General features: G+C 37.9%; 2 protein-coding genes across 3 annotated transcripts in view; both read left to right on the top strand.

Annotated features, from left to right (window-relative positions):
* The window catches only part of eloa (elongin A), a 34,683-nt gene extending 21,474 nt beyond the window's left edge, over positions 1 to 13,209 (top strand). The window contains exons 9-12 of one of the 2 annotated variants that reach the window (XM_057828283.1): positions 3,472 to 3,652; positions 3,721 to 3,850; positions 11,295 to 11,452; positions 11,537 to 13,209. In XM_057828283.1, the coding sequence (XP_057684266.1) occupies positions 3,472 to 3,652; positions 3,721 to 3,850; positions 11,295 to 11,452; positions 11,537 to 11,598 (531 nt within the window). In that variant the 3' untranslated portion in view covers positions 11,599 to 13,209. The remainder of the gene's footprint in view (positions 1 to 3,471; positions 3,653 to 3,720; positions 3,851 to 11,294; positions 11,453 to 11,536) is intronic. The other variant, XM_057828282.1, reaches the window with a different exon arrangement.
* A 938-nt stretch (positions 13,210 to 14,147) lies between these two features.
* On the top strand, positions 14,148 to 23,671 carry pithd1 (PITH (C-terminal proteasome-interacting domain of thioredoxin-like) domain containing 1). The gene is made up of 6 exons (XM_057828170.1): positions 14,148 to 14,489; positions 18,990 to 19,033; positions 19,195 to 19,272; positions 22,169 to 22,273; positions 22,357 to 22,465; positions 22,555 to 23,671. Exons 1-6 carry the CDS (start codon positions 14,301 to 14,303, stop codon positions 22,654 to 22,656), a joined length of 627 nt encoding a protein of 208 aa, XP_057684153.1. The 5' UTR covers positions 14,148 to 14,300; the 3' UTR covers positions 22,657 to 23,671.
* The last annotated feature ends 581 nt before the right edge of the window (positions 23,672 to 24,252 follow it).

Here is a 24,252-nt window from a genome sequence, read left to right on the forward strand (position 1 = left end):
GAAGAAGTAAAGAAATGCCGCATCCAAGCCAGTGAGCGAGTTAGTGAGAAAGGGAAACACTGCGCACGAACCTACGTTCTTTGTTAATGTTTGTAAAATATCCACAGAGCCAACGCCTGTATGTATCCTCTTCTGTGTTGTTGTTGTTGTGTGTTTCCACTCGCGATCGGACACTTAAATCCAGTTGTGTAGTGGTTTAAATGATGTGCTAATGCTAGCGAACGCATGCTAACTGTTTGTTATGACTGTGTTAGCAGCTAATCATCGCTGATTTACGTTGATGCGAACCTGTTTGTTATTGGGGACGAAATTGATTTGTTTCATTTCTATTTTTAGTTTCAAGTGATGGTTGAATAAAGTCAGCAAATTATACCATCGTCTTCTGCATCGTCATTTGGGAGTTTAGCTAGCTGTATAGCCAGGACTGAACCTTAGCGTCTCGGTGAGGACAGTGCAGTCTATTCCCTCCCGATGCAGTTATTTCCATCTCGCAATGACTGCAAGTCGCTTTGTTGTAATTTTTCCTCGTGAAGTGAAGACACACTTTCGAGCGTTCAAACCTACGTCATTGTTATGTTTACGGCGGCAACGCTCGTGCTAAACTATCGTAACCTTTCATTTTCACCCTTTTTCCTGGTGAAGTGTAGCCAAACTTTGGAGCGAGTGGTTCTTGGCGCCATGCTAGTTTGATGCGTCTGGACAACAAGACACGTCACGACGCAATATGCGTCTTTAGGGATCGTTAAAGGGATCGTTAAGGCTTTTTCATTGTGATGTCGAGGCCTCGAAACACTCGGAACCGGTTCTGAATTGGAATCGGATTTCGATTCCCATCCCTAGGTATTAGTTTAATTTTTGATTGAAATTTTTACAAATTTAAAACGAAACACTAAGAGGGGTTTTAATATAAAATTACTATAACTTGTACTCAAATTTATCTTTTAAGAACTACAAGTCTTTCTATCGGTGGATCCCTTTAACAGAAAGAATTCTAATAATGTTAATGCCATCTTGTGGATTTATTATTGTAATAAACAAATACAGTACTTTTGTACAGTATCTTGAATGTTTATGTCCGTCTTGTGTCTTATCTTTCCATTCCAACAATAATTTACAGAAAAATATGGCATATTTAAAGATGGTTTGAATTGTGATTAATTACGATTAATTGATTTTTAATCTGTGATTAACTTGATTAAAAATTTGAATGGTTTGGCAGCCCTAATTTTTTTTTTTTTTTAAACGCCCACTTATTATTTGCTCCTGCTTCTTCTTTAGCAGCGTTTGTAACAGGCAGCCATCTTGGGAAGAGCAAACCGTGGTCGGAAACTAAATCTTGAAAAGTACATAGTGCGCAGCATTGGCGTGTTATTTTTTTAATAGTAACCGATGGCTGCTTTTTAAAGCCATATACCAGTATCAGAATCTCCTGGTGGGCCACTTCGGGCCTGGTAGAGAGTAAATTTAAACAGCATTCTCAGGAATTATTTTTAGGTGTCCTAATGAGGTAATTCCTTGCATTTTTCAAATCCCTTGGAGCCCAGCGGAAGGCTTATTTAGAGAACAAAACGAAGGTACTATGCTAAAACTGTCAGTGAACCGAAACGATTAATGTACGAGTAAAATATTTGCCCCAGAGGTTAGCTTAAATCACTGAAATGAGGTGTTTTATTGTGCTTACAGCAGAAGAAAAAAAGTTTTACGTAGCATTATTATGTGAATTAGAATCATATATTTTGAGATGATTCGGCTATATACAACAATTTAGCAAAGCGCAGATGATGAGAAATTAGTCATTTAATCTGCCGGTTAGCCACCCCTACCTTTGTAGGGCTCTAGCGTCCCCAAAAGGTGGAAGACGTCAGCAGAGTAACGATTTATTTATATATTTAGTATCTGATTTAGTATGCAGCCCATTGAGGGGGAATTATTCAGAACAAGGAAAACGCGACGAAGAGAGCTGCAAAATGTCATTGTTTCAGTCTCTCTACTCCAATATTTTTACAGGATATTCTTTTTATCCAAGTATTTTTCCCCAATAGCTAAATAAATGGCATGGTCATGACAAATAAGTCTTGTGCTAAATGGAATATGAAATAATAAAAATGCATTTATTCAGGACGACATGGCAAAATGACTCCATAATGGTCAAAACTGTCAACTTCACCTTTACTGTCGCACCTCCAAAACGATATTTTATGCCACCTAAGTCGGGCTTATGTCATTTCCCTTCCCCGGCTTCGAAGAATGTAAACAAACCAAAAGGCGTGACAGCTAGCCGACATGCTAACCCAAACCGAGTAACGTTTCAAAGTCTTCAAAGCGGAAAATCACACATAACTAGCTCGGATCATTTCACATGACGACTGGGTTGTCCATTGTCTTCGCCGCTCACCAACCCGCCCGGTGGCGAACAAGTTAGAGCTCGTCGTTCCCCTGCTGAGGGCAGACTGCTCGTTTGCGGGGAAGCAGCTGGTCAATGACCGCCGGACAAACCGGCCGACGTCGGAAGAGCGTGTAGCAGCCAAATGGTTAACACGAATATGGCAAAATAATGCTTTACTACACGGCGAAGTTGTAAACAGTGAGAGACTCATACGAGGGCGGCTGCAGTTGTAATGCAGCTAACATGACAATATGTGTATGAAGAGAGCTTTTTACATGATCAAACGTAAGTAGTCCTTTATTTAAGGAAAGTTTGTAGTGTTTACTCTGTAATCGCTGTATTCGCGGCTATTTTTAACACAAAGTTGTAATTTCTGATGGGTTGGAAAATTTGACAAAACACCAGGCGCATGAAGAGGGCAATAAGCCTAGTGCTCTCCCGGCGGGGGGATGTGCGACAAGCCGCCGGTCGTCAGCCGAGGTGACAAGGAGTATGTCAGCCACAAAATGCAAGTCACCTACATATTAAAATGATCCCAGTATTTGACGTAATACAAAACACGATGTTTACTCACTTCCTTGTAAGTCCCATGGTCCCACAGTAGTAGGTCTTGTTTTGGCCAATATCCACCGGTGAATGGGAACCTTTTGAAACCCCAAAAAGGCTCACACCCCTCTCCCTCAAGTACAGCAAGATTTTTCTGCCGCCGTTTGGCTGCCGTGATGCGAAAAATAAACGAATGAATCCGCAAAATCAGCCGAATCCTTAATCCTTCTCATACAACACGTCTGTATAGTGAAGAGGAGTCCTTGCCCCGTACACGTCACAGCGCCCTCTTCCTCAATGCTGGACCGAAGCCGGAAGTCTGTCATTTTCGTAGCGCGGGATTCAAAAAAATTGAATAAATATATCGATCGCTTCTTCAAACATCCAAGTGGAACATTTCATTCAGGAGCATAAAATACCGCGTGTATTATGAAATAAACATGCTTTTTCGTGTCACAGGTACTTTAAAGGTCAAATGTAGATCTTGAGTTCAAAAGTTTACACATAGTTTAATAACAGAGCGTTTTTCTTTTGTTCAGTGGTTCACAGAGGAATCTGACGAACTGTGGATGCGCCACTGTCAACGCGACTTCAAGCGAGAGACCCCGCAGGAATACGAGTCCTGGCGGGAGATGTATTTGCGGCTGCATGACGAGCGGGAAGCGCGCCTACGCAAGCTAACGCAAAACATTAGCATGGCACATGCTAACAAGCCCAAAGGTAGGGCTGTTTATTATTGACTTGTACCATTTCATATTGAAGTCAGAAGCTGTCTACTTCTCTCGCAGAGCGGCAAGTCAAGATGGCGTTCGTCAACTCCGTGGCCAAACCACCTCGAGACGTCCGGCGCCGGCAGGAAAAGTTCGGGACCACCAACGGTTCTTCAGCGGCCTCCGTTGCCGCCTCCACGCCCATCAAGTCAGTAGCACATCCAGGATCGGTATTATAATATATGAGTTTTATGATTCGGTGTCCATTAGAGGTAGGTACTTCTGGATAGGCTCACGATAACGATTATCTCACAATATGGTGATAAGTATCGATACATGGGTCAGGAAATCAATCTATAATATTTTACTATACACGTAATAAACAGAAAAACAAGCTCATTTTATCCTTCTGCTGTGAATTGGAATTTATCACTAGTAGACGTCCAATTCATTTGAAGTGAGAGGGATGGCAGGGAATGAACGAATTGGACGTCTATGGCAGTCTATGAGTTAATTTGGGGGGATTTCAGGTCGTTTGCTGTCGATTTTTTTTTGTTTTGTCACTTCCTGTTGATTTTGGGACATTTCTGGGTAACTTCCTGGTGATTTTGGGTCACAGAACAGGAAGTGACCTAGGAAATGAATAGGCAGTGACTCCAACTCAACAAGGTGACCTGTAAATGCCCTAAAATGAACAAAGAGTGACCTGTAAATGCCCCGAAAATCGGAAAGAGTAGCTGTGAATACTTTGGTTTTGAATGAACGAACGTTTATAACCCAATCTAAATGGATTGGGTGTCTAGCGCCGTCAATGGGAGCCATTGAGTTAACAAAGACATTATTCTAGTGAAAGACTTTGGCAGCAACTTCTTTGTTCCTTTTCTTTTTACAAAAAAACACAACAGTGACACCTTTTTAAAACGATCTATAGATCCTTGGCAGGACCATATCGATTAACTTTTGGGCTACAAAGTATTACGATTTATCTGTATTTCAATATGTCACGCCACTAGCGTCAATATATAAATGTCCTGATTTTATTTGTATAAAAATATGTAAACAAAAGAGAATTTGTCACAAAACAATCAATAATGTCTAAATGCAGACTTCGATATTTACAATTTGAGTAAAATTACAGGCCCACTACATCATTTTGTGTCGTGTCAAGTACATTGACTTTTTTTTTTTCACAGATTGTTGTCACTAGAGTCGTCCGAGAATGACTTTTTAACTGATAACCAGTATCCCGACATTCTCCAACAACAAAAATCGGATACTGATATCAAACCAATACAGATACTGTATATGCGGTCATGGGTCTTACTACAATACAACCTAGCTAGTGTGATGCCCCACTTGATGATTTACATTTGTCTGCATCACATTTGTAAATAAATGCATAGTAAAATAATGTCCCATATGAATCGAAACAAGTAAATGAGCCAAAATATATGGAATTAAATAATAGGATTAAATCACAGATAAACCCCTAAGCGCCACTAGGTGACGACAGAGTATTAGAAATACAGGCAGACTGAAGGCGCAGACTATTCCAAACAATGTATTGCCAATGAATTATTCCCAAAATGCATTTTGCTGGGATTTTGCACAGATTTTTGTATTTTATTACTTTTCTTAGTGACTGTTTCTTTCTGGTAACGCTGTAGTCCAATGTTATGAGTTAATAATCAATATAACAAATCCCACGCATCTAATGGTTAATAAGCATAACTGATGTGCTAAGCTGTGACCAGTCCTTGCGCAAAGGCAGGAGACTTCTACGTTCATTTTGAAGGCAACATACAGTTTGGCCCATAGATATTATCCGATATACTAAGGTGTATTTTTATAATCGATTAATCGGACGATTAATTAAACAATTAATTGGTTAAAGTTCACTTTTTTGAATTACCTTCATAATTTAACTTGAAGTTGTTTTAGCCATGTCGTAAGTAACAATGAAGACAAAATGAATGACTATTTCCTTCCAAAATAATATTTTTCTACAGCGTCCTCATTTAACTGTAGTCTATAAATGTACTGTAAGTAAGTACATAAATCTTGTTTAAGTTCTGAGTATAAAACAAAAAGATTTTCTCAGTACACTAATCAGACAAAAGTCCTGTTCAGTCAAATTAAAAAAAGTAGAGATGTCGGGTCCGATCACGTCATTTTCAAAGTATCGGAATCGGCAAATATATATATATAAATATATATATGTTATATAATTATATAATAATATATATACCGGTATATATTAGGGCTGTCAAACGATTACAGTTTTTAATCGAGTTAATTACAGCTTAAAAATTAATTAATCGTAATTAATCGTAATTAATCGCAATTAATCGCAATTCAAACCATCTATAAAATATGCAATATTTTTCTGTAAATTATATATATATTCTGTAAAATAATTTGTTGGAATGGAAAGATAAGACACAAGATGGATATATACAGTGCCTTGCAAAAGTATTCGGCCCCCTTGAATTTTGCAACCTTTCGCCACATTTCAGGCTTCAAACATAAAGATATGAAATTTAATTTTTTTGTCAAGAATCAACAACAAGTGGGACACAATCGTGAAGTGGAACAACATTTATTGGATAATTTAAACTTTTTTAACAAATAAAAAACTGAAAAGTGGGGCGTGCAATATTATTTGGCCCCTTTACTTTCAGTGCAGCAAACTGACTCCAGAAGTTCAGTGAGGATCTCTGAATGATCCAATGTTGTCCTAAATGACCGATGATGATAAATAGAATCCACCTGTGTGTAATCAAGTCTCCGTATAAATGCACCTGCTCTGTGATAGTCTCAGGGTTCTGTTTAAAGTGCAGAGAGCATTATGAAAACCAAGGAACATACCAGGCAGGTCCGAGATACTGTTGTGGAGAAGTTTAAAGCCGGATTTGGATACAAAAAGATTTCCCATGCTTTAAACATCTCAAGGAGCACTGTGCAAGCCATCATATTGAAATGGAAGGAGCATCAGACCACTGCAAATCTACCAAGACCCGGCCGTCCTTCCAAACTTTCTTCTCAAACAAGGAGAAAACTGATCAGAGATGCAGCCAAGAGGCCCATGATCACTCTGGATGAACTGCAGAGATTTACAGCTGAGGTGGGAGAGTCTGTCCATAGGACAACAATCAGTCGTACAGTGCACAAATCTGGCCTTTATGGAAGAGTGGCAGGAAGAAAGCCATTTCTCAAAGATATCCATAAAAAGTATCGTTTAAAGTTTGCCACACGCCACCTGGGAGACACACCAAACATGTGGAAGAAGGTGCTCTGGTCAGATGAAACCAAAATTGAACTTTTTGGCCACAATGCAAAACGATATGTTTGGCGTAAAAGCAACACAGCTCATCACCCTGAACACACCATCCCCACTGTCAAACATGGTGGTGGCAGCATCATGGTTTGGGCCTGCTTTTCTTCAGCAGGGACAGGGAAGATGGTTAAAATTGACGGGAAGATGGATGCAGCCAAATACAGGAACATTCTGGAAGAAAACCTGTTGGTATCTGCACAAGACCTGAGACTGGGACGGAGATTTATCTTCCAACAGGACAATGATCCAAAACATAAAGCCAAATCTACAATGGAATGGTTCAAAAATAAACGTATCCAGGTGTTAGAATGGCCAAGTCAAAGTCCAGACCTGAATCCAATCGAGAATCTGTGGAAAGAGCTGAAGACTGCTGTTCACAAACACTCTCCATCCAACCTCACTGAGCTCGAGCTGTTTTGCAAGGAAGAATGGGCAAGAATGTCAGTCTCTCGATGTGCAAAACTGATAGAAACATACCCCAAGCGACTTGCAGCTGTAATTGGAGCAAAAGGTGGCGCTACAAAGTATTAACGCAAGGGGGCCGAATAATATTGCACGCCCCACTTTTCAGTTTTTTATTTGTTAAAAAAGTTTAAATTATCCAATAAATTTTGTTCCACTTCACGATTGTGTCCCACTTGTTGTTGATTCTTGACAAAAAATTAAAATTTTATATCTTTATGTTTGAAGCCCGAAATGTGGTGAAAGGTTGCAAGGTTCAAGGGGGCCGAATACTTTTGCAAGGCACTGTACATTCAACATACGGTACATAAGGACTGTAGTGGGCATTTCACTCTACTGTAATTTAAATCTGTCTATGCTGTCTTCACTCCGAAGCGTCTACTTTTTCCAAAGCTAGACAGCTAGTGAACGACGCCTTAATAATCAGACTTCTTCCTTTTTCATCTGATTTATTAATAAAATGGCCTCAAACCACTGTCCTCTTTAGACCGTAGTGAAACTATAAAAAAAAGTACACAAGCATTGCATTAGCAACAACGTTAGCTTAGCAAGCTATACAGGTTCACCAAACATAAACAAAAAGCGTCTCATACAAAAAATATAATATTTCGCTTACTAACATAATATGTACGTTCTTTACAACAACCATACTTACGGACAAATCTTGTCCAAGGATCATATAAGCACAACATTAGAACGTAGGCGTCAGCCCGAGACGTCGTGCAGCCATATTGAACTGGCAAGAAAGCAATAAACCATGTCGCAAAGCGACCACAAGAGTTCGCTGTTAGACAGCACAAAAAACCTTGCTGTAAAACTTACCAAAAGGCAGAATACTGTCTGAGCGGGACATGTGCGTTAATTGCGTCAAATATTTTAACGTGATTAATTTTAAAAAAATAATTAACGCGCGTTAGCGCGATAATTTTGACAGCCCTAATATATATATATATATATATATATATATATATATATATAATATTATAAATTATATATATAAAATATATATAAATGAAATATGCCTTTTTTTAATATATGTATTTATACATATTTTAATCAAATTGTTTTCTAATTGTATTTAACGTTACAGACATAATATGTTACACTCATCCAGAGTCTTTAGTTTAGGCTTAAGATAGGGTTATCAAATTTATCCCGATAACGGCGGTAACTAATTTTTTAAAAAATGTATCACGTTAAAATATTTAATGCAATTAATGCACGCGCTGCACGACCCACTCACGCATTGTCTCGCACAATCTGTAATGGCGCCGTTTTACCTATATAGAGAGCTAAAAGGCAGCGTAAAATGAGAAGAGTGAATTTTGGCAGCCTTAGGAGCCTTTTTTTAATTGGCTAAAGCCTTACTATCCTTCTCTCTATGATTAGAAATATTGTGGTAAGCAATGTGGGGAAGCTAGGTAGTATTTGACCTTTTTCTTAACACCCTATCTTATTTCCCAACGCAGAGAAGATATATCAGTTGGTAGCACTACGCACAGTGATGGTTGCTAAAGGCGTGTTACATCCACCCATCATGCATTTGGTCATGGCCACAGTATCATTTACTGAAAGCTCAACAAATACACTAGATGGCAATATTTAGTCACAATATGCAAAGTCACAAGTCTTTCTATCCGTGGATCCCTCTCACAGAAAGAATGTTAATAATGTAAATGCCATCTTGAGGATTTATTGTCATAATAAACAAATACAGAACTTATGTACTGTATGTTGAATGTCCGAGTTTTTATTCATTTCTATTTTTATTCAATTCGTCCGAGTTTTATTCATTTTTTTCTTAATGCATTGCCAATATGTATATGATCGGGAAAAATAATCGGGAATGATTGGAATTGAATCGGGAGCAAAAAAAAGCAATCGGATCGGGAAATATCAGGATCGGCAGATACTCAAACTAAAACGATCGGGATCGGATCGGGAGCAAAAAAACATCGGATCAGAACAACCCTAAAAAAAAGCGCTGCTTGATTGACATTTTTTTTCTTGTGGGCAAAGCGCTGATATAAATTGTGTCAATGACTCATTTATTTCCTTTCCACAAACTAAACAAAATCGAATAAGGACGAGCATAGGCGGAGTTTGACTTTTGGGGCAGGGTGGGCACAACATGTTGATGACCCCGAAACGCAGTGTCAGCAACAAAATTAACTTACATAAATATGTATAATAATTAGTTGACAATGAGCGTTTTTTGTTTCCCATCATTCTTGAGGGGAATTCTAAATCAGGCTGCTTTAGCAATACTTTTCGCCAATATCGTTAACCATTGAATATGGTACATCTGCCGATGTCGTGCCAATGGAGTTACCCCAGTCAAAAATTGTATTCTCTGGGCGAAGCCATATGGAGGTAAATTTGTGTCTTTATTATTCAATCAAAAAAAAAAGTTGATTCAATCAAAATATATAATTTCAATTTCAAAAAAGTTGCTTTAATCCCCCCAAAAAAATGAAAATCAAAAAAATGCATGTGAAAGCTATTTTTCTTTGATTAAATTTTTTTGGGGGGGATTGAAGCAACTTTTTTGATTGAAGTAATGTTGATTGGTGTTTGGGCCACATTTTGGCTGGGACGTTTTTGTCTTTATTATTCAATCAAAAAATAAGTTTAAAAAAATTATATTTTCAAAAGGAAAAATCACTTCAATCAAAAAAAGACAAATTTCAATCATAGAAATTTTTCATTGAAAAACTTGTATTGAATGAAGCAATCCTTTTTGTGTTGGGCCATATTAGAGGTAGGACATTTGTGTCTAAATCATTCAATCCCTCCCAAAAAGTTGCTTCAATCAAAAAAAAAAAAAAAAAATTCAATAAATTATATAGAAAGCAAATGACCGTCTAAGGTGCCAGTCACATGATCTGTTCGAAAAATAATTTTGACCCATTATAAACATTTTTTTTTGTTCATTACATTCATTTTAGTTGCAGTTTTATTGCTTTACAACTTTTATATATGTAGGAAAGTCAATTTCATGCAATGACACTTTTCAGCCACCGGGGGGGGGCCTGCCCCCCAGGCCCCACCTTAAAATCCGCTTATGAGGACGAGGCAGACTGTAATGAATCAGATTTCTTCATCAAACAGTTGTTCATAAATACAATCCAATTTTAAAGCACACTCTCTTGTATGTCACTTTACAGTTTGACTGAAAGGAGACAAAGCCGTTATATGAATGGGTTTATGTGTGTTGTTTCTTTATTTTAAAAAAAAAAAAAAAAAAAAAAAAAAAAGAACTTTACGATCCAATTATTAATATTTGCTTCTCTAAACACAATACAAACGGACACTGAAAACACTGATTAGCATAACCGCTAACTAGTAACGTCTCATCAACAAATACAAACAATACGATTGGCTTCAGTTACTCACCTCTGACGGAGGCACACTGGATCTAACAACACACACGACTCAAGACAATCCAACTCTCGAGTAAATATTGATACAGCAACTACACCTGAGTGTAGCAGTGAACTCTCTCTCTTGCTCTAATCACTGGCGCGAACTCAGACACACATTACACACAAACACTGCTCTTAGCTGTCGGGAAAAATTGATTATCAAATCTGTTGGTAACTAATTTATTAATCGATTTCAATCGATTAATTGTTGCAGCCTTATCCAATATCATTTTAAAATAATTTTATCGTCGATATTAACGGCTACCCATTATCGGACAGCTCTAGTTGTCACTTTAAAAAATGTTGAAATTGCAAGCATTCCTTATTACAAACTCTACTTTAAGATCATATTGGCTTTTTCATTTATAAAGGCTGGAAAACACGGCATGTAGCAGGGCCTGACTTTCCTTAACTGTTCCCTCTTCTAGAATAAGACCAGCCACCGTAGACTACTCCGGCGAGTCCAGTCACACGTCGCCCTCCTCGTCTTTCCTCAACCCGTCTCCCGGATCGTCGCGATCCTCAGCACACGGCGCGGGTGCCTTAGGAGGAGGACACGCTTTCCGGGACAAACCACAGCCCAAAAGTAAGCCAAATTCAGTTTAAATATTCCTTTCCAAGTCACTTCAACATCTCATTATGTCTGTATTTTTTTTTTTTGTTGTTCCAGAAATTGCCCCAATGATGGCCAAAACGATAAAAGCCTTCAAGAACAGATTCTCCCGCCGATAAATGAAAGCTTAACGGAAGGCAGCATCCTTGAAATACATTTCCGACGAAACGTGAACTCTGTGGGATCGGCGGGGAAAAGGGCAGAGCTTTTATTTAATTTGTTTAATTATTTTTTTGAATAGGTATTTAAATGACCGCGACGTCAGTGTGAAAAACGGAACGGTTTATAGGAAGCAATTGCACCAACTTACAGCAAACGTGACAAAACACGATGTATGCACAAAAATACTAATTTTTGGTGACCAATTTGGTATAACCGGCACGCAAAATGCTAATATTTGAATTTTGGAAGAATAGGTTCAGCAAATAGAAGCAATCTTTTTCTGACTAATGATTGAAGATAGCAAACGTGCGCTCTATTTGCTTATTACAAAGAATTCCAACTTATTGATGGGAATGAAATTCGACCCAATAATTAGTCATTGTTGCTATTTCATAACCCTAATTTACTATTTTTCGCATTGCCATGTATTAGCATCTGCATACAAACTTTTTTTTTTTAACAGTAGGTCTTCTTTTTATCAGCCATGTTTAAAGGAATTCACTCTGTAAGGAAACATAAGGATATTTTCTTTTAAACTGAGTCACAAATCATTCACTGACTGCTTTAAAGTAACGCAATTTCGCGTGTTTTACTTTCTGGTTGGACTCGAAAAGATCTTTGAGCTGCTTTTTTAAAAAGTCTTCTATCCTGCTGTCCTCCGTATGTGTGCGTGTGTGTATCCTGTGTGTAAATATCCTGCTTCACTGTGACGAACCAGAAGATAAGGAATGAGGAATAAGGATCCACCGTGCGCTTCATTTAAGATGTATTTATGACATTGTTAAGGACGTAGACCCCCCCCCCCAGCTCTCATTTGGTGAGCAAAAAGGAAGTAGATGGAAAAACCTGTAATTTTATTAGATTTTATTAAATGTTATATGCTCCCTTTTTATTAAATTTGACTTTTTTGCCCAATGTCTCTGTTGTATATGATCATAGATTGTTATATTTTTGGCTAGATGCTAACATCTTATCACTGAGGACAATTTTAAGTTTTGTGTTTCTTCTTTTCACAGTTGATTAGTGATAATATATTGTTTGATGGAAAAATTTGGAATACATTCATTATCTGTGCTTCTTATACTCATGGGGTGCTGGAGTACTCAAGGGGAAAATACACTGTAAAAACATGCATACCCAGTCAACCATGTACATTATAATTAGTTGATTTAATTGTTTTAAACAGTTATACAGTGATGCCTTGCTACTTTGCGCTTCAAACTTCGCGCCCTCAGTCCATCGCGGAATTTTTACAATTAAAAAAAAATAAATACAAATGAACTGTCACGAGCCGATCACTTAGTCTCACCCTCCCTCTCCCTGCTCTTTGTCGGTCACTCGAGTTGCTTATTAAAGTTAATGATGATTGATGGACATTTGAGTTTGATCTTGTTCGAGACGCAAACTTAAAAGCACCGCATGTGTCAATCATCATTTAACTTGTTAAAACTGTTGCCGTGGCAACTCACTGTGTGGAAGTGAGCAGCTTGACCAAATCTGAGTAGACTCAATGAAGCATTTAATAACGCCAAGCATTTTTCTATTTTATTCTTGTTTTAAAAAATAATTCGGTGGGACAGTAACATGTTTAAAACATATTAGTTATTACATCTGAAGTGCTTAAAAACCATTTCTTGAAATACAGGGTGATTCAAAAAGAATGTGCCAAAACCATTGTGGTATATTTAAAATGAATAAATGCGTGATGATTTTGGCACATTCTTTTTGAATCGCCCTGTATATATACATACATATGTTTTTTTCTTATACTTTGGGGGGGAAAATATTTTATATGTATTTCTTTTCAATGCAAAATCTGAAAAAAATACATTGAACACATAAAAATATTTTTTTGGGTGGCAGGGGGCGTTACTTCGCAGATTTTCCACTAATCGCGGCAGGTTCTGGTCCCCATCAACCGCGAAAAACGAGGGATCACAATATTGCTTGATGAAAAAATTGGAATAGATTCATTATGTGTGCTGCTAATCCTCCTGGGGTGCAGGGGTACTCGAGGGAAAAAACGCACTGTAAAAATATGCGTACCCAGTCAACCATTTACATCATAATTAATTGAATATTAGTATTTTAGACCGTTATTATAGCTTAACAGCAAAGTCATTTAATTAGTGTTTTAAACCGTTATAATAGCTTAACAGCAAATAATAAGTTGTTTTTTAAAAATATATATTTTTAAAATAGAGTTTTTCATCAATTAAACGAGTTATTGTTAAAGTAAAATAACCGCACACAACCGGAGCTTTATTTTGAAACTACTAACTCGGAAGTAAATGTTCATATCACATTGTTTTGAAATCGTGTTTCGCACGAACGTGTTTTTTTAACATATATATTTTTTAATTTTACATACATAGAAGAGTAGTTATTCATCAATTAAATTAGTTATAATTAAATAAATTAACCACAGACAAAACCTGAGCTTTTTTTGTTTGTTTTGTTTTTGTCTTTTTTTGGGGGGGGGGGGCACGACTAACCCGGAAGTAAATGTCCATCTCGCGTTGTTTTGAAGTCAGCGTGTTTTGCACGCACTTAAGTGAAACTTGTTTATGTCCGAGTACTACATCAACCTCCGTTCAGTCAGTCACTCGACACTCCCCCAGGACGCTTTGTATGTAGATACAACGTTTCTGTCACCTCCATGTCCGACCACCATAATCACGGTCGCGGCTGTGGCTGCGAAGGTGCCCACGAACCCGCCGAGAGAGGCGTCGAGTACGGACTGTATCGGCGCATTGACACGGAAAAGCTGCAGTGCTTGAACGAGAGCAGGGACGGAGATGGTAAACTGGTTTTTAAACCTTGGGACCAGCGAAACACCCGCGACAAGGTAAACTAGCACGATTTTTCTTGTCAGAAAACACAAATACGCCATAGCCTTGTTGAACTCATTTAAATAAACTCGAATCTCGAATCATTTTCCCCATTAAAGTGAATGGAAATGAGCATTAATTAGTTTCAGCACTAACAAATTGTTTTTTGAAAGCGCTTTCAGTATTTAACGCAATTTCTGGGAGTGCTGTCATGCTGATGGTGACTTATTTAAATTTTTTTGTTCAAAATTATAAAAAGGTATAATACAGGGGTTGGACAAAATAATGGAAACGCCTAACATTTTGGTATAATCATTGAACATAATTGTTAATAAATGGCATGAGGAACATTCTAATGAAGTTGAGCATCACGTATGGCCAGCACAATCCCCAGACCTCAACATTATTGAGCATTTATGGTCAGTTTTAGCGATTCCGTGAAGACGTGTTTCCACTGCCATCGTCTCTAAAAGAGTTAGAGGGTATTCTAACTGAAGAATGGCTTAAAATTCCTTTGGAAACACTTTGCAAGTTGTACGAATCAGTACTTTGTAGAATTGAGGCTGTAATTGTCGCAAAAGGCGGACCTACACCAAGGCACGAGCCAGCATAATATTCTGGCGGTATGATAACCTTGTGCCAAAATATCACGGTTTCACAGTATTGCAATTACAGCTCTAAAATGTGTGACTTTTGAGTTATCTGGGTTTGAAAAACAAAACTTTTTTCTATTGAACAGGATTTTTATTTTTTTAAATCATACTAGCAAATTGGTTTGGAACATACTGTAAGTATAATGTTAAATTAAAATAATAAATAATATTCTAAATAAAATTTAAAAAATAACGCAGCCCTTTAGGTGAGCCTAAGAACAAAGAACAAAAATAATTGGATTATCTTCCATAAAAAGCCCGTGTGTATGACTCGTGTCATGTTTACAATTACATTATCCATACATTCTCTTTCTCAACACAGAGAGTTGCCAGAGAGAAAAAAAAAAAAACACATTTTACCACCACTGAACACGCTGGAATTAACTCTCGTGGCTGGTGGGAAATGTTCGCGAGAGTGTTTACTAACCTTTAATTTTGTATAAATACAAAATCATATTGGAGGTATTGCCTCCTCGGCAGCCACCTTTCGCAAACTTGTCGGGCTACCACAGTGTGGCTGTTTAGCTACATGAACATGTCGTCGGTTCTGCCCTTCCCATTTAAACCCGAGACGAAAAGGGATGAGCAGGACAGCACTGTCAATATTTCACAAAACGAGCAGCAAAAGAATGAAGGTCTCAGGATTCGAACCCGCGTTTATTGTACAACAAACGAGCGCGTAGACCACAGGACTATAGACCCTACCCACCGACGTCACAAAACCACGTGCTCGCTGTATGGTTCCGCCCACTTGTCCGTCATTTTGTCTCTGTATTAGCATTGGTTTCAATTGATCGAGGAATTTAAAATGCATTTCATGGAAGACCCGGTGCTTTCTGATGCCGTAAACTCACTGGATGTGTTGCATAAAAGGCGTTATGTGGAAAAGCTTCGTTCTATACAGTCGCCAGATCCATATTTGATGCCCAAATCGATGTTTTTTGACCCACTGTCTTCGCCCTGTCTGCCTGACATCTGCTACGCTGATATTTACAATTATCTTGTCCACACAAAATCAGCCTATTCTCACGAAAATTTGAAAAACTTCAAGAGCTTGGAGGCTTATAAATACTTCGTTGCTGGTTGGGTGAAATAGGTCCTCGTCCACGAAAATTCAGCAGGAATCTATCTTGTGCTTGGAAAGGTGAGTTACGAAATTTTCAATTCAAAATCTTTTGTTATTGCTAACATCCACTGTCAAGTCTAATGTATTTCATGTCGTTTGTCAATGGAGTTAAGGCTTTTAATGTTTATATGGTTTGGCGATAGCACTCTCACTACATACATACGTGTATGTTGTCGGCGATTAGCCTAGCAATGATCTTAATTGTGGTTATTTGTCAGCCCCGTAGACGAGGCCAGTTTCTTTCACTTAGTACCAGCTAAATATTATTAAAAAAATAACGATGGTGGAAGAAAGGGAAGTCACAAACATCTTGAATTTGAAACTATGTCGTACTACGTCGTATGTTGTCGGCGATTAGCCTCGCAATGATCTTAATTGTGGTTATTTGTCAGCCCAAAACCCTCTAAGTATATCTTAAATGCATCTTACCGGATATAAAATGACTACTACATAGTCTGTGGTGATTTTTTGGTGCCCAGTTTTCACGTCGAATTGCAGCCGTCCATTTCTCTCTCCTCTTTGGAGCCCTCGGAATACGGTAAAACTTCAAGTCTCTCCTTCCATCTTCTCTGTTAGTGCAACCAACAGCCACACACGCCTTCACCATTTTGATTATTAATGTTAAGGAGCAGAAAAACACGCCGTAAATAGGAGAAATGTACGTAGCCGTAACAGGTTAACACTATGTTTTGACGGACAAGTGGGCGGTACCATTCAGGAGAGCGGAGTTGTGACGTCACGTGGGTAGGGTCTATACTTCCACTTGATGTTGGAGTCATGATTACCTTATAAACAATCACAACCCACATGCGTTGTCTGTCTCTGCGGTAAGACCTGAAAGGGAAATGCAACTGAAAAAGTGCAGCTGGCTTGCCCACGGAATTAAAAAACGCGGGTCACCTCAGACAGCAAGAAGACAATAATAACATAGAGATTTTGTAAAAGGGTTTACTGAAGATGAACACACAAAAATACACGCGTTCGCGAAAAGGGAGACACAAAAAGGGTTCGTGACAGTAGGTTGGGATCAATAAAATTTCTTCTTTTTTTTTTTAAATGAGGGAAAACCGCGGTGAGAGGCGTATAAACAAAAAAACAAGGGAATGACAATGATGCAACTAGCAACGAAGGAATTTACAAACTATCAAATGGTAGCAAGTTAATATCTCGGTAAGCCGCCTAGGATTGTTTTAAAGACACTGCTGATGAGCTGGAATTGGATGCAGATACGCCGTTGGGAACTCATCGCAAAGCTCTGTAACAAAACAATCTGACCAGCAGCAGAATGTGACAGAATCATGCCAGTTGTCATATTAGCATCGCTTGCTAGCTAACCCAGCTATTCTCCCAGTTCAGCCCAACCGCGTCATCACCCCCAGCGTGCATTGCGTGTGTAAAACATAGCACCCTCTGTAGGTCAAAAAAATGTCCTAAACATTATTGATTTTTAAATCAATGGCAATAATATATATGTTTCTAATAACATATATTAGTGAAAGAGAACAATTGTGGCTTAATAGAGTCTACAAGTCTTTAAGTCCGACATTCCTTTTAAGGTGTTTCCATTATTATGTCCAACCCCTGTATGTTGAAATATGAATCAAGTGAACCTTGTATTTGAATTTGTCAATGGGCTTCAATAGGGATTTATGGGTAAAAACATTGATAACCACCATTGGAAATAGATAAGAGAAACAGATTTATAAACTTGCCACGTATCGTTTTTTTTTACCCTTGAAATGAATGGAAACGGTATTAATCTGTTTCAGCCCCACCATAAAACACATATAAAATTGTTTTGTTAGTTTTTTTTTTTTTTTAATAAGAAAAGAACCAATCAGTATTGTACTGTATAGAAACATAGTGCCATAATGTAATCAGACTAGTGTAGTTTATGCATCTTAATTTCATGCTTTAATACAGTTCTTACTCTTGGGTACTTTACGGCAGTACAATTAATAACGTAACCTTGGGGGAGACAATCTCCTGCTGCCACCTGCTGTCCACTCTGTTGTTGTCCAACATGCCTCCTAGCATGCATTGCAGTGCTACAGATGTAAATAGCAATCGAAATTTATGTTCTGTGCTAATTATTTCTTCAGTTACTGTTCGAGTTGTTTTATTAATTGGTAGGTATGTTATTTGGTAACACTTTATATGACAGTGGCGCCATAAGACTGTCATAATCATGACATGACACTGTCATGAGCATTAATGAATGCTCATAACAGATGTCATTTAGTGTTATCCGGCAAATTATCTCACTTTTGAATGGATGTAAAAGATGCGAACTGGACACAAATGGACATAATTTGCCAGATGGGATCTTAATGACATCTGTCATAAGCATTCAGTAATGCCCATGACATTTTCATGTCATAACTATGACAGTCTTATGACAGTCTTATGACGCCTCTGTCAATACCTCTGTCAAATAAAGTGTTACCTAGTAAACCAAGTGAAACAACAAATAAGACGCACTGGAGTATAAGCCGCAGGATTCAAAATGAAAGAAATAAGTAGCGGCTTATAGTCCGAAAATTACGGTATTTGTATTCTCAAAGAACAACTTAACAGCTCAGTAAACTGCAGTGCTGTAAGCACAATTATTTATTAAATTTTATGAATTTATAAATCTCTGATTTTATTATAGTCATAGAACTTTAAATTTATAATTTCAATTCCATTTGAGATCTCGATCTCTTTACGTATTAATTCATGTTGGTTTTTTTCCCCAGTTTGTTGAAAGTGATGCTGACGAAGAGCTGTTGTTCAATATCCCGTAAGTTCCGCACAATTTGTCTACTTTAGATAATCCGTCACTACTGACCGTAGAGACGCAGCCTCTCTTATTTCAGCATTTTCCAAATGTCACGGAAAACTAGGGAGAGCACTTTGGCCGTGTCCTGTTTTGTTTTGCTTTTAATTTTTTACTGCTCTCAGGTTTACTGGCAACGTCAAACTGAAAGGCGTCATCATATCCGGAGAGGACGACGACTCGCATCCGGCAGAGATTCGATTGTGAGTGTCACGCCTGTTTTCTATGCACGATCATAGACGTCAGTATCAGTTGACGGGACACGGGGCTCTGGGCTGATCCCTAGGGGGCCTATTTTCAAAAACTTAAATTCAAATATTTTCAAAACCAAAGCAGCTAGCGACCTAAAACCAAAACAGGCACCTCCCTTAGGCATATATGAGTCTCCATGAGCAGCTACAAGAAAACTTCCAAGTTGTTCCCAAATAAAATCCCGATTGTTTTTTATGTAAGGATAACACAACTTAAAATGGCAATAAAATTCTCAAATTTACGCCAGATGCATACAAATCAACAAATGCAGAAGTAATCACCGATATTTTCAGGATTAATAGCAATATTTAACATATCATATAACTTTTTGCCAAAAAATAGCAACTTTTTTTTTTTTTTTAATTTAGTCCAACTTTTTAACAGCCAATAAATCACTCAATTTTGACATCAGAAACTTAATACTTGAGGAAAGCATGCAGAATCATCTTAATTTCACTCAACAAAAGCAAAATTGGCATTTTTCTATATACAATCACAACTTATTTTGCTTGAATTCTGCTATTGTGTAGAGATAAAAAATCCAACATGGCGGCCATCACAAAACAAAGAGCTTTTTAAGTTTAAAATTCTTGTAAATAAATGCTTAAATCGCAGAACTTCTATAGTAATGAACGTTAAACAGTCTCGATTCTTTGTTAAAAGCGAAAAACGGGCAGTTATCGTTCATTTTACGTAAATATTTCAAGCCAAAGTTACGGTACTGTGTAATCCAACGTGGCGGTTGTCTCAAAACAAAGAGCTTTTTAAGTTTAAAATTCTTGTAAATAAATGCTTAAATAACGGAATTTCTATAGATATGAACGTAAAACAGTCGAGATTCTTGGTTAAAAGCACTTATCATTCATTTTACGTAAATATTTCATGCCAAAGTTACATTAATTTTATCCATTGATTTTTTTCACAATGTTTCAAAGTGCTACCAAGGTGCTATTTTATACAATAATTTCCTTGAATCCTCGACCGACTCACACTCGAGACACTCATGCCTGCTTGGATGCAGTAAAACCTTCATCCTATTTCCACCTAAATCTGGCGTTAGAACGCAGCATGTGTTTGTGTTTATCACAGTGAAAGCCAACTCAATGTTCTGCCTGGTTTGGCCCCCTATGGGAAGGTATGGCGCAATATCTGTGTGAGCTGTCTTGTCAATTGATGGTGGAGTCTATGGCACGATGTACGCAAGATCAGTCATCAGAGTGTTTGTTTTTCTCCTTAATTTTTTATGCTGGTGCTGTATTCCAAAATAAGATAAATTTATTTGTTGAAGAAAATGCAATGTCAATGGTCACTTTTTGATGGGCTTTTGATCAAAAGTGTGAACATTTGAAAAGAGTCATATGTTGAACAAATAGGAATGATTGTATTTCAGGAATTTAATGGGAAGTTTTTTGTCAAAAACAAGGACCGCCAATGGAGATTTTTTTTGTAGCTCCTTAAGTCAATTGTAGCCAATGGGGATTAATTAGTTGCTATAGTTTTAGTCAACGTTGTTTTTTGTGGATCCAATGACGTTGACATGCAGTGAAATTACTCCAAATGCGTGATACTTGTGGGTGGAATTGTCAACTTTTTACACACACAACCTTTCATTTACGTTACATGAAAACATTTGAGGGGGGGGGGGACTATTCTTAATAAATTTAAAATAAATTTGCATGTACACGACAGCTTTTGCTTAATACAGTGTAGAATCAAATTTGACCCCCAGATTTTTAAAATACTTCTTAAGAAACGGAGACAATGAACTGAGGTCAACATTAAGGGGAGGCCTGGCTACTTGATCCGAACACCATGACTTCAGTCTTGCTTTCATTCAAACTTAAAAAATTAAGTGAAAGCCACGACTTTATATTGTTGAGGCATTCATTGAGTTGAGAGAAAGTGCCATTTTGCGCCAGTGGAAAATAAATCTGCCAGTCATCAGCATAAAAATGAAATAAAACACCATGTTTCCTAAAACCAGAACCAAGAGGCAATAAATAAAGCGAAAATAAAAGAGGGCCGAGAACAGATCCCTGGGGAACCCCGTGTGGAAGCAATGCCTTTTTAGACATGAAATTGCCCATTTCTACACAAAAACTCTGTGTTTGAACCATTTGTTAAGAGCATTGTGTAAAAAAAGGAAAAAGTTAGCATTTTATAGCATTTAAGCTACTATTCGAGTAATTCAATTAGAAAAAAAGATTGAAATTAAATTTAGTTTTATCAATTTGGGTGGATACACTGCCCTCTTGAGGTAACAGTGAGTATGACATGAGTCAGGTCACATGGCTGAATCCATGTACATAAAACATAAGCTAAGTTTTTGTTTGTGCTAATGTTTTTTAATGCATTTGTAATTTATTTAATAGGTTAGCCATTTTTTTGTGGGAATATTTTTTTAACCATTTGTTAAAAGTATTGATTAAAAAAAGTTTGCATTTCATAGCATTTAAGCTAGCGGAGTTTTGCTATGTAAGTTAGCCAATTGTTCTTTTGTTATACTTAGATCCTCATTTATTTATTTTTAACACAGTTTGAGGCTAAGCTCAGGTATTTTAATTTTTTTACGTTCCTTATCCGATTACTCGATTATTCGAACAAATTAGCTCATCGATTAATCGACTACTAAAATAATTGATAGCTGCTGCCCTATTTGTGAGTTTAATTTATTCCATTTTATTTTGCATTTGTATGTTTGGGTGCTTTTCGCGATTGATAAACGGCAAAGTTTATCTTTGACTGTGGTGCAAGTGGGAAACTAAGAACTGGTCACGACTCACGAGTCAATCTTTTGCGATATATTGTGATTCCTTATGCATATACTTCAGATTTTTTTGCTTATAGGTACAAGAACATCCCTCAAATGTCCTTTGACGACACTGGCCGGGAACCAGAACAAGCTTTCAGGCTCAACAGGGACCCCAGCGCTCAACTGGAGTACCCAACCAAGTGTGTTCTGTTTTAGTAGGTTCATCTTTTGATTACTAACACAACCTCATTCTATTTGCTATTTTACTTTATTTGACTTCCAGGATCGCGCGCTTTTCCAGCGTCCAGCACTTGTCCATCCACGTCTCCAAGAACTTTGGCGCCGAGAGCACTCGGATCTACTACATCGGCCTCAGAGGAGAATATTCTGAGGTAGATATTATGGAATATACAGTAGGGTTTTTCAAGACAAACAATCGGCACATTAAAACACTGATCGATTTCGTCGCCGTTTTTCGAAGGCTCACAGACACGAAGTGACGATCTGCAACTACGAGGCGTCGGCGAACCCTGCAGATCATAAAGTGGAGAGCATTGTCCCTCAAACCAATTTCATTTCCTGAAGCTTCACGCGCAAGAATGGCATCGTTGACGTGGGTCAAGTGAGCACAATGACGCGTTTGTAGCCGCATGTTCTTGGCGAGCTATCCGAGTGTGACGCGGACGCCGAGCGCTGAAATCTGACGACCTTTCGGATGAACGCGCTCGAGTGTTGGTAATGGAGACGGAAGTTGCAAAGGTTTGTAATTTGCTTGAAATAAAATGCTGTTTGCTGACAGTCAAGTTTGATGTTGTTGAGTTACTCACATGAGACTTACAAAAACGCTGGTTTGATTGTTATTCTGTTATTCTTTAAATGAGCAATTACATTTTTTAAAAATTACAACTTGTAAAATTTTGGCAGACATCTTTAGTGACTTATCTGACACCGCTTGCATTTAAAATTTCTATCATTAAAGATTGTGACCGTACATAAATGTTTTGACGAAAAGGAAATGTTTTCAGGAAATTATTTTATATTCTGTACAAAAACTAAACTAAAATATTAAGGCAACAATACTTTAAAGCAACACTGGGTAACTTTTCATTTTCGGTCAATTTTAGCGACGCCGGTTGACAAAAACTGCAGTGTTTTTCCTTAAGGAAGACTGCCATAAGGACCACCGCACACCCGCAAAGTGTCGTAAAATCGTCAATCAATCAAAAATCAGTCTCCCGGTTACCTGCAGATGGATTAAACATGAAGATTAAACGTGAAGCAAGGGCCTAGGTTTGCATAGGGACGGTTTGGACAAAACACTTCCAACTTTTCAGGATTCCCCACCAACTTTTTAGCAACCTTATTTGCATTATATAATGAGTTTAGTTATATGTATAGATATTTTAGATTGTCTTCCAATATGTTGTACGGATAGATTGTACCTGACCATTATTAAGTGAATTAAAGTACTTTCATCATGTTCAGACTTACATTGACCCCTTTTCACTTGCTGAATGTGGCAGTCCATTTTTTTCCCTCATAAGCACGTTTGATTGGCTGATGACTTCACCCCCCGACCACACTCTTACGCATTAACAGCCCGACAGAAATACAACATGCTGCCTCATCTGCCCCCATTGAGGACGAGGAGGAGAAGGGGAAGTTTTTTTGTCCCCCAGCAGCAGCCACTGTAAGTGATGTAAAAACACGTCAATGTTGTGGAGGTGGGGAACACACCAAAAATTTTGCTACTGAAAGTCTGACCTGCATCAGAGTTAGCATAACATTAATCTGTGTGAATGTCTCAAACTAAAGGAGTAAGCCGCGTTGAGAGAAATATCATGCTGTATGTTTTCCTATTGTTAAAGTTAATTAAACTGTAAAAAATGTAGTGAATTAACTCATTTGCTCCCAAAAACATAGTAATATGTAGTGTTTTTAATTGTTTTAGTGTCCCAAAGACGTAAAATATGTGTTTAACGTTTTTTTTTTCACAAGAGACAGCTCTACGTACTGATGCAACTTCGCTCCAAAGCACAATGCTGAAAATCCATTTTAAAGCAATAAAACTGGCCACTGGAGGGCAGTAGCGCATTTAGTAAAACCCACAACCCGATTCAACGGAATGAACGGCTGGGCCGCACGGCCGGGGCGCCGGCAGAAGACGACTGAATGGACG

The sequence above is a fragment of the Corythoichthys intestinalis genome, chromosome 22 (assembly GCF_030265065.1).
Source record: "Corythoichthys intestinalis isolate RoL2023-P3 chromosome 22, ASM3026506v1, whole genome shotgun sequence".
Taxonomy (NCBI): Eukaryota; Metazoa; Chordata; class Actinopteri; order Syngnathiformes; family Syngnathidae; genus Corythoichthys; species Corythoichthys intestinalis.